A 10,346-nucleotide genomic window follows, 5' to 3' on the forward strand; every position below is an offset into this window, starting at 1 on the left:
TGTTTAGCAAGTTTACTTTAGGACTGAGTTATTTTTCTTTAATTTAAAATCCAGTATATCCAATACCAATAAGAATTGAATTGAGAAAGAGTTTGATCATAGTAATTAGATGGTGAATGTGCTGGATGTGCCTGGAATGTAAGCGTCAGTGTACAGGCCAATTTTAACAGTTTTCTTGGAGCAAGAGTGACCATCCAGTTGTCTAGAATGTGTTTGCTGAAAACATATTTCTTGGGTTTTAATCACCTTATTATTGCTTTATAAACATAGCCAGTTGGTTTGAGCAATAATGCTTGTGTCTTTTAATCACAACAATTTATTCTTAAATCAGAGGGAATATATGAAGGAGGAAGTGGAGGAGTGTGCTGAAGATGAGGCGACTGAATCGGAAGAAGACCTTGAATTTGATGAAAGAATTGGATGCCTTTCCAAAGGTTCCTGAAAGCTATTTGGAGACTTCAGCGAGTGGAGGCACAGGTAGGCCTTAACTGAGATGCTGATGTGATTCATGTTGGCTGTTAGCTCAGACTAGCATGCTCTGGGTATAGAAACTTCAATAGGAGGAAGACAGGCATCTGCGTTCATTTGAAACCAGCCAAAATTGGTTTATTGATTTCTTTTTGTGGGCTAACGGAGCTCATCTCCTTCAAGTAAGACATAGTATTGTATTCACATAGATGCATTCATCACTCATCTCAAGGGAGATTTTTGTGTAGAACTAGTGAGACTCAAACCAATGTAAAGGTTCACTGTAGAAACTTCTAACCAGTTACAACTGGAAGTGCATTATGCCAAGGCTGTACTAAAACTTTGTTTGTTATTTCACTAAGCCCTTTTCTTTGTGTCAGGTTTCTGGGTGAGGCTGTGAGATTCAGCTCTATGCTTTCATAAAAGAGGAAAAACGTTCTCCAGAGGTGCCTAAGAGCTGGCTAAGTTAAGCATCAGGATGAAGAGCAGCTTTCTGAAGCTTTTTGTCTTTAAGGTGTAGTTGATTTTAAGAGTAAGGAAACCCTTTGAAGAACTAAACACTTGACTCCAGGGCATGTGCTTGTACTGTCCTTGTTAGTCACTTGAGCTGCTCTCAAAAAGCTGTAAGAAGTACCTTTTCTATAGGTATATGAACAAAAATTGTGCCTGTAAATTGGGTTGGGTTAGAGGTAGCTTTCATCTGTTGGACTGTTGGAATTGTGGTTAGATAGGAAACTGCTAACAGTTAGTTTGAAATACAGGACAAAAATCTCTCTCATGTCTGAAACTCAGTTGAATAAAAAGTACAAGAAGTGATTGCAATCTACAGATAAGCCTTTGAAGTCATTAAGCCACTTGTAGTGTAGAAGTAAATATCACAAGACTCTGTATTACATCGGTGTGTTTCCTGAGTTGCGCTGTTAATAATTAAAAGGATTATTATACATAAAATAATCTCTAAGAGCTGATGAAATAACTCTCTGTTAATGGTAGTCCCAGTTCTTGAGAAAGCAAGTGAGTTGTTTTTCTTTTGTAATTTGCCGAAAAAAATAAATGCTTAAAAATTAATTTTCTGTAGTATAGCACTATCCTTCATGAGAACTTTACTTTGGTGAAGGATGCCTTAAGGATTTCTCAACACCAGAAGTAACTTTAGCGTTCTTTGGTTTATCCCAGTAACCTCGTAAATCGCAACATAGGATTGTCTTATTCTATGCCGTTGTGAAATTTGAATATAGTATTCCTGTTTAATTCAGGATTAAAGTGCCAGTCTTACTTGCTGATGTGACAGGGATGCAAAACATACCAAGACTCTATTCTTGGACTTTCAAGGCCTTAAAACCCATTGCAGAAGAAGTACTGATCTCTCAGACAGGCTGAGACTCCAGCTCTGGTGCTGGGAGAGCCTTCAGAAAAGAGGATCTGTCTTTGGAAATTCTGCAAGACTTCATTTTCCTGTTCAGATCCACAAATGCCTTTGCTCAGAATTACTCAGAAGCAGCTGCAGCTCTGATTGTTTCCTTGTGGCTTTGGATAGACAGTATGGCTCCAGCTTTCCTGTCACATAGCTGGGGTGAGTGTGGCCTCCTGGGCTTCAGAAGGAAATTGATAGAATAATTAACTGATTAGTGCATCTGCTTTCACAGTATGCGTTGACATGAAGGTTTTCATTTGTATGATCATTACATAGCTTCATCTGAAAGCTGGAACTTGAAAAGTTGCTGATCGATGCAGCAGTCAATGCTGCAGGCAGTGGTTTCTTTCTGATCCCGTAGGACAGTGCTCTTATTCAGCTGCTGCCACCTCTGGGCTGTAGACCACTGGGTAGTGAATCGAAGCCTATCAACAACGGCCTTGTTTGTCTCAAGTTGCCCTTCACAGACCCCATAGAAATACTCCACAGAAGCAGATGGAAAACATATAGTGTCAATAAGCTGTACGAGTCACTACTGTGCTCCGTAACTGAAGTTTTTCTTAACAAAAGCCATGTTTTAATAAAAGGGGCATGGCAGGTGCTTCTGTGCAGCTGTTACTACTTTTCTGACTATGTGCAGCAGGATGATCTTCCCTTTGCAGTACAGCTTCACAAGTGTGATGAATAGGGTGCTTTCGAGATAAGTGAGGCACATATACCATTAAAATATACCAATTAGTTTTCTTCCTAAAAATAATTTCAAATCAGTACTTCACTTAGCTGTTGGTAGAATGGGTAGCTACGTGTTGCTTATCACCAGATCAAGAATTGTTTGAAATACTGGGGTGGGAGTCCTGGCTGTGCAGCTATACACAAATAATATAATAAGGGTATCTTTTTCTAACTGGACAGTGCATATAATGCATATTATTTCTCTTATCTGCTAGCTTCTTGACTCTAAAACTAGATATAAAAAATTGGTTATAAAAACTTAGGGTGTAGACAAGTGGAGGCTTGAAGGGACTTCAAGGCGCACCTTCTCCTTCCATGCTTGAATTTAGGATTGAGTTTGCCTAGACCATCCCTGACAGTGATTTGTGGGCATTTTGTTTTATGTGTGGAGGAGGATCTAGCCTGTTCTTAAATCGTCCGTATAGGGATTTCACAGCCTCCCCATCATTCTAGTATTGGACTGTACTTAATATAAAAAGTTCTTTCTTGGTGCAGAGGTAGGATTTGTTCTTTTCCCCTCCTATGTAAAAACAAATACTGTAGATATGAAAACATTTTTCTAAGAGCAGCTTATATATTTGTAAATCAAAGATACCAGTATTATGCTTGTAATGCTCATATTCGGGAATGTTAGAATTTTGTTCTGCTTATGTTTCTGAATAATATTTCTCACAATGTAAACTTTTTTTTTTTTGGATCACTCAGTTTCTCTGATAGCATTTACAACGATAGCCTTCCTGACTATAATGGAGTTCACGGTGTATCGGGATACATGGATGAAATATGAATATGAAGTAGACAAGGATTTTACTAGGTAAGTTTTAGTCATTGTAATTCCTTTTAAAATTTAAGTTATCTGCATTTCAGGAAAGAATGGATTTAAAATGTTCGTGTGACTTGCAAGCAATTTGTGATTTAAATTAAAAAAGAAATATTAAAGGGACTTGATTTTTCTTTTGTTGATTGAGTTTTTTCTTTTCTGGAATCTATAAAGAAGAGAAATTGAGATTTCTTCAATGAAGAAGTCAAAATAGCATAGGCTTGTTGGTAAAGGAGTCCCCTGAGGAATTCTTTAGTAACAGGTCAGAGGACATTGTAGTGTGTAACTCCACATCAGCTACGTAAAGCCACCACATTTGCACGATGCTTACTCTAGGTTATGCAGTTAGTGTATTGCCATTATACTTTGTGCTGCTGGAGGTGAACCTTAATTGCGTTATCTAGAGGTTGCTACTGATCTTGTCTCTAGTTACAGCCCCCGAGATCAGCTGAAGGTACGTTTGCGGTTGGTTTCATGTGCTTGCCTGGGCTGCCTTTGCCTTTCTTCCTGAGGTGATGTCAGGCACCCATGAGTTAATGGGAAATTAATGGAGATTGTGTGTTGAACACCTTTAAATATCACGTGTCTGGAACTGAAATAACTTCAAAAGGTGCTTGACTAATTGCTGTGGTAACAAGCTAAAGATATGTATATTTATTGGATGTCTTGTATGTCAGAAAAAACAAAGGTTTCTGTAATGAAAAAAAAAAAGAAATTTAAGGGAGATTCATCAGAAATGCAAGTTAAAATATATCCATTCAGACAGATGGGAGTTTCACATTTAGGTCTTTGCTAAAGCAAGTTCTAAACTAGTGAAGCTATCACACAGGAAGGATAGTCTAGTGGTTAAGAGACTATTATGGGACTTGAAAGATGTCCTGCTGCAGATTTTGCAGTTTGATTGTGGGCTAATCAGTCAGCCTGTGGTTCTTGACAGTTTAAACCAATGGAGATTGGTATCACTTTAGCTGCTTTTCTCCTGTCTAGTGATCATGCCTGATACCCAGTTGAGCCAATGTTGAATCCCTTGCTTATGTGATTTGTTTGTGGTCGGCTGAGTTCCCAGAAACAGCTCCCTGAAGGTGATAGGACCTTATGACTATAGTGAGGAGATTTAGTCATTGTAATTCAAATGACTTTCATGAAACTAACATGAAAAATAATAGGTAATGCCCAAAATATTGGGGAATGCCACACAATCAAGACTTCTTGTGTGATGGAGTTTCTTCGGGTGTTGGCTTCATTTTTTTCCCTGATGGGAAGAACTAAGTTTCACCGCCCCTTGTTATGGAAACATTCAGGATAAAGATTTTAATGCATGAGGCATTTTGCTATTATAATATGGGTGCATTTTTGAGAAAAGAGCTTTTTCCAGAAGCAGTGCTAGCAAAGACAATGATCTTTATGACATGGCAGCATTTTCTGGGAACTGTTTTTACCCACTTCTCAGCCTGATCCTGAATGTCACTGTCCTGAGGAATTCTGATTAGGACTGGAAATACAATGGCCTGTCTTAAGGAAAAAACAGGAGGAAGGTGCTCAAATATTTACTCAGTTTTAGATTTATAACTCCTACATTGTCCTGATCCACTGCCTTCTGTGGAATTTATTGCACTGTTGTAATTGTGTGAAAACAAATGTGTAAAATATTGAAAAGTATATATTCTTAATAAGAGTCTGACAAACTCTCGGGTCAGTAATAGTTCCAAAAAAATCTGTTAAGAGTTTCATAGTAAAATTCAACTGGAAAGTCTGATGCTTTTATCTCTTAAGTTACAAGTGGGACAACCACAACCACACCAACAAGTGCTTTAATAATGAAATGTTCATCTTGGTTCACCCAAATTTTGAACAACTTAAGTTTGTATTTACTGGTGTAAATTTTGTTTGTGTTCCTGCAAGTAACCTGAGAATTCTAGTCAAATATCTCTTGATAATTATACTCAGTGTTACTTACTAGCTTTTGCCTTTTTTTTTTCTTTCCAGTAAGTTAAGAATCAATATTGATATTACAGTCGCCATGAGGTGTCAATGTAAGTATCCCATCAGTGAAAGTTCTGAAACGCTTTAAAGGCTCTTCAGAGTATGCATTTACTTGCAATGTAGTTGGATATTGTTCAAAATATTCTAACAGTGAGATTTCTTCTGATCTTGATGGCATGTAATGATCTTGGTGGCATATTTGCCTCTCACAGAACTTTGCTTTGTCTATCAGCAAAAAAAAAAAAAAAAAAGGATCTGTTGTTCCAGTCTCTTTTTAGCTGTAAGATTTTAAAATCTCCTTGTGAGACACAGCTCAGCAGCAATTTTATTTGTTTATGAAGCTGGCAAATATTAACCTGGTCTACTGTTTAACAATACTGGAACCGTCAGGTAATTTCATCATCCTGATGAATGTAGTGATGTGTTCCCATTTAAAGGCAGTGCTTACTATTGTTTTGACATCCTTTAGGTAATGAACCATTATTTGTATGGACTGATTTTGTTTGTCCTGGACTGAGAGAATACTACTTCTACCAGGAATGCAGGAAAATCTCCAAGACTTACTTTTTTGGCTAGCTTAAACCTTGCAGTAATTGTATGATACATGAGTACCATACAATTTGTGTTTGTCTCACAAGTATTAATTCACAAGTCATCCATTCTTGCTCTTAAAATTTATTGTAATATTTTTCAATTATTTTCCAGTTAGCATAAAACATTTTGAAATTTCAGATTTTTTTTTTTTTTTAATTCAAGAAATAAACAAAACTTTATCTTCTGTTTTGACTAGTCTTGGTTTGGATTCAGTGCTTATGAGACAGAAGTATTTATGCATAACAGATCCTAGAAAGCTTGTATATGTGGTTCATACAACATCTCTGTAGGTGTCACATCAGTATTGCAGATAACGAAGAGTTTATATCTGTCACTCTGCATCAGTTCATGTTGCAGATTAGATAGGCTGAAGGAACTGTAACTTATACTGCAAGCTTACCACAGTACTGTGAAACTCAGTTTCAACATGAATTTTTTGTTTGTTTTTTTATGATCGTCTGTATGACAATATTTTTCTCCCTGTTTAAAATAGACGTGGGGGCTGATGTTCTGGATTTAGCAGAAACAATGGTCTCCTCTGCAGACGGGCTAATCTATGAACCAGTAAGTTGATTCTTACCTTTTTATTTAAAACAGAAAAATTGCTCTTTACTTGGTGCAAAGCACTGCTGGGCTGGTTTGCTTGCTTGGGGTTTTTTTTTCCCCACAGTTGGGCTGCACAGAACCTCCTCAAGTATTGTCTGATCCTTGAGTGAGATCTGCAGCACTTAGCCCAGGAATCTGCTGGAGAAAAAAAGCTACCATTGGGATTTCTGCCTGTTCATTCTCTGCAAATACAGCCGACTTAAATACAGCAAACTCCCACATCAGTGCTTCTTAACAAGCTACTGATTTCTACAGCTAGTTGTTTTTACATGTGCAAGTTCTAGGGATAAATGCTAACAGTATTTGATATGGAAGGAAAACTACCTGAGCTCTACCCGAGTTACTACCTGATGTGACTGCTTTTTGACTAGAAGAATACTACGATTCTCAGAAGGGGTAGAAAGTCACCATGATGTCCTTATAATATGGAATGGTGTTAAAGATTGTAAATTGAGTTAGTATCCTTTTAGTTTCTGGGTTGTGAACTGAAGGCTCTGGAACTGTGTAAGTCTATCCTCTTAAAGCAGTTTTGCTTGCATAATGCAATAAACTTTGAAGTAATTACGCTGTTTGAAAGTAATTTATCATTTACACAAAACCTATTAGAGAATGCAACTTCCTGCTGTAATTATTACATTCTCTAGTAACTGAACCATATTCCAAATTATAAGAGTTTTGTCCAAATTTCTACTCGTGTGTGAGCCGGAGGAGGTGGCTGAATGGGAGGATGTGCTCGGGAAGGGGAAGGAGCTCGGTTTTGTTTGTTTGTTCTCCTTGCAACATTTCCTCTTTTTGTTTGGACAGTCATCTCTGCACTGCTGTAGCTGCTGCATGCTAGCAGCTGACCTGGAGGTTGCTCCTCTGCTCGTTTCATTGCTGTTTGCATCAAACCCATGCATGTCAGTTACATCACTTAGAATTAAATTGCCACTCACTGCTTCTTCTAGCCCATGTTAGTCAAAGGCTAGAAGGACAGAGACTGCTGGCTCAAGTTACGAGAGCTTTAGGAAAAGAAATGAAAGTTATGAATGCAAACAAGGGAATAATTCGGGGAGGGAGGGACAGAAATTTCCATACTTGAACACTAAATGTATTATTTAAAGTGCAAAGTCCTTTCATAGACTCCAGTATGTGGTACCAAGTCTGAAGTTGATTAGAATTCCCCACCCCTTCCCACATCCTAATTCTCTTCTGGGTTTCATGGATGAAACTTCAGTGCTTCCTGCATGTTTTATTAGATATGTTATTTTTATTTCAGGTAGTATTTGATCTCAGCCCACAACAAAAAGAATGGCAAAGGTAAAGCACTGAGATGCATGCCTGGGGTTCACGTTGTTTGTACTGGAAGTGACTTTGAGGTACACGTTGTTTGTACTGGAAGTGACTTTGAGGTACACCAAAGTCACAGGACAGAACTGTGTCTTGAGTCTAACAGCTCCTGCTTGTAATTTAAGAATGCAAACCTGTGAAAAGATATTCATTTACTTTGCTTTTCTCATCATTGGAGGTCCCTGTTACGGAAAAAAATGACTTTGGACTTAATTGTGGAATTGGGTCATGCAGTTACAAGCCAAGATGTATGGACTCATGCAACTTATGTTTCCAAATGAATGCTTGGTAGCACAAGTTTTAATTATGGGTTCAGATGCGTAACGCAGATAGCTTGATACCTAAATGTCAAAGCTGAACCATAGTAAAAAATTGGCTCGTTCCTGCGAAAGCAAATGAGTTTGAGTCTTACATATAACTACATTGACACACTGTTTATCATTTAAACTGCAATAGCTTGGTTATATGTGCGATCGGTATACTGATAGTCTTGTAATAGAACCTAAAGCTTATTTGTGAATCTGGCTAGTTAGGGTATTTTGGTATCATGCTGCTGTGAACACCAGAGCATTAAGCTCTACATAAAATGTCATTCTCAAAATTAATATTACACTTTAATACTGACATGAACCTTGCTAACTTATCAATTTGTAACCTGCAACTGAAGCTGATAATTAATTGTGAAGTTATTTTTCGTTTTACTGTTGCATGCTTTCACAGTTGTCTGTGTAATCTTTAGGATGCTGCAGCTAATTCAGAGTAGGCTGCAGGAAGAACACTCTCTTCAAGATGTGATATTCAAAAGTGCTTTTAAAGGTGCTTCTACAGCACTGCCACCACGGTAAGAAAAATTGAGATTTTGTGTCATCATTCCCCCCTCCCCCTGCCCTATTTAATTAGACTGCACATTTTATTGTGGTTATGATTATTTTTTTTTAGAAGATAAGGTTGTAAGAAAATAAGACCTTACTGCTTTTTATTGCATTTTAAAATATTATACTTGATACTTGCTTTGGAGAACTGTTTTATGAAAACTGAGGTTTCCAATCTGGAGAAGGTTTCCAGGTTTTCTGTTTGTATTCATAGGTATATATGTGTACATAATACAGACACACACACCCCTTTTTAGTTCATTTTATCTGATGCTTCCTTCCTAATGTGAATTAGTAATGCCAAAGCAATACTAAACGAGAGTCTTTTTTTTTTTTTTTTTTTTACATGATAGACCACGTACTCTTTATGTTTCTGTTTAAACAGGGAAGATAATTCATTACAGTCTCCAGATGCATGCAGAATTCATGGTCATCTCTATGTCAATAAAGTGGCAGGGAACTTTCACATAACTGTGGGCAAGTATGTTCTGTTCAATTCCTGAAAAAAAAAAAAATTGAGTTTTACATTATATATAGTGCATGCACGTATATGTGTGTGTATGCTTTTGCACTTTTGAGTTCATGACTGGTTTTTATTAACCTTCCCATACACACGCTTGGTACTATTTTCCATGTGGTATCTTTTCTTGCACAGTTAAAAAAATTCTTTGTAAGTTACTAAAACAGTGCAGTGCATTGTTACATGCAATGTAGAGGTTATGAATTCTGGTGTCTTACAGGATGAGAACTCTTGAAAATAGGTCCTCTGTAAGCGTATGACATGGAGTGAACTGCTTCTACTTGCCTCCGTTCTTTTGGCCTGTCCGAACTTCTCCTTTCTGTTAGTACGCAGTGTAGATACGTGCTATTCCAGTGCTGAGGTACTATAGTTATAGAACCATAGTTAGGGAGCTAAATGCCAGCTCATCACGATTTGAGGACTTTCTGATATGCTTCGGCAGTGGTATTAGCTTACATACACTGCATACAAACTTGTGTTAACTTTTCTCTGTGCTCTCCAGCTCTGCTGTCCTCACTTGTCTTCCTGCCACCTCTGCCACCAGAGATCTTAGTATGCCATCTGCACTCTCTATCCACACGTAATTTCAGCTGCTGTCTTTGTGTGGATATTTCTCCAAATGTTGCTTCTGTCTGACCTTGTAGCACCTCTCTGATTTGCCCCTAGATGTCCAACTTCTTAGGCCATTTTCAGAGCTTATTATTTCAGTTTTTCATCTGTATTGCCATTACTTCTCTCTTCTTGTCTCTAGTTCTGCAACCCTGAATAATCTTTTGCTTTCCTTTGCTTCCTTTTGCTCATCATTATGTTTGTACTTCTGTTCAGTTGCTCTTTCTTCAGTTTCTTTTTAATGGCTTTTCTCCCTGGCTGCCTTTGTACCTTATTGCCTGGTTATTTGTTGTAGTCCTATCTTGACTGATCTCATTGTCTTTCTCCACCACCTGTTTGTCCAAAACTTACATGCATTTGGTAGGGATTTACCTTAAGCTAAGTAGGGAATGTTTCCTG

General features: G+C 37.7%; 1 protein-coding gene across 1 annotated transcript in view; it reads left to right on the plus strand.

Annotated features, from left to right (window-relative positions):
* The first annotated feature begins 331 nt into the window (after positions 1-331).
* The window catches only part of ERGIC2 (ERGIC and golgi 2), a 19,405-nt gene continuing 9,390 nt past the window's right edge, over positions 332-10,346 (plus strand). Inside the window, exons 1-7 of the mRNA XM_010078795.1 lie at positions 332-477; positions 3,320-3,428; positions 5,421-5,467; positions 6,505-6,575; positions 7,876-7,916; positions 8,686-8,787; positions 9,204-9,299. Of these exons, the coding sequence (XP_010077097.1) occupies positions 372-477; positions 3,320-3,428; positions 5,421-5,467; positions 6,505-6,575; positions 7,876-7,916; positions 8,686-8,787; positions 9,204-9,299 (572 nt within the window). The 5' untranslated portion in view covers positions 332-371. The remainder of the gene's footprint in view (positions 478-3,319; positions 3,429-5,420; positions 5,468-6,504; positions 6,576-7,875; positions 7,917-8,685; positions 8,788-9,203; positions 9,300-10,346) is intronic.

Source organism: Pterocles gutturalis, unplaced genomic scaffold, assembly GCF_000699245.1.
Source record: "Pterocles gutturalis isolate BGI_N339 unplaced genomic scaffold, ASM69924v1 scaffold17858, whole genome shotgun sequence".
NCBI lineage: Eukaryota > Metazoa > Chordata > Aves > Pterocliformes > Pteroclidae > Pterocles > Pterocles gutturalis.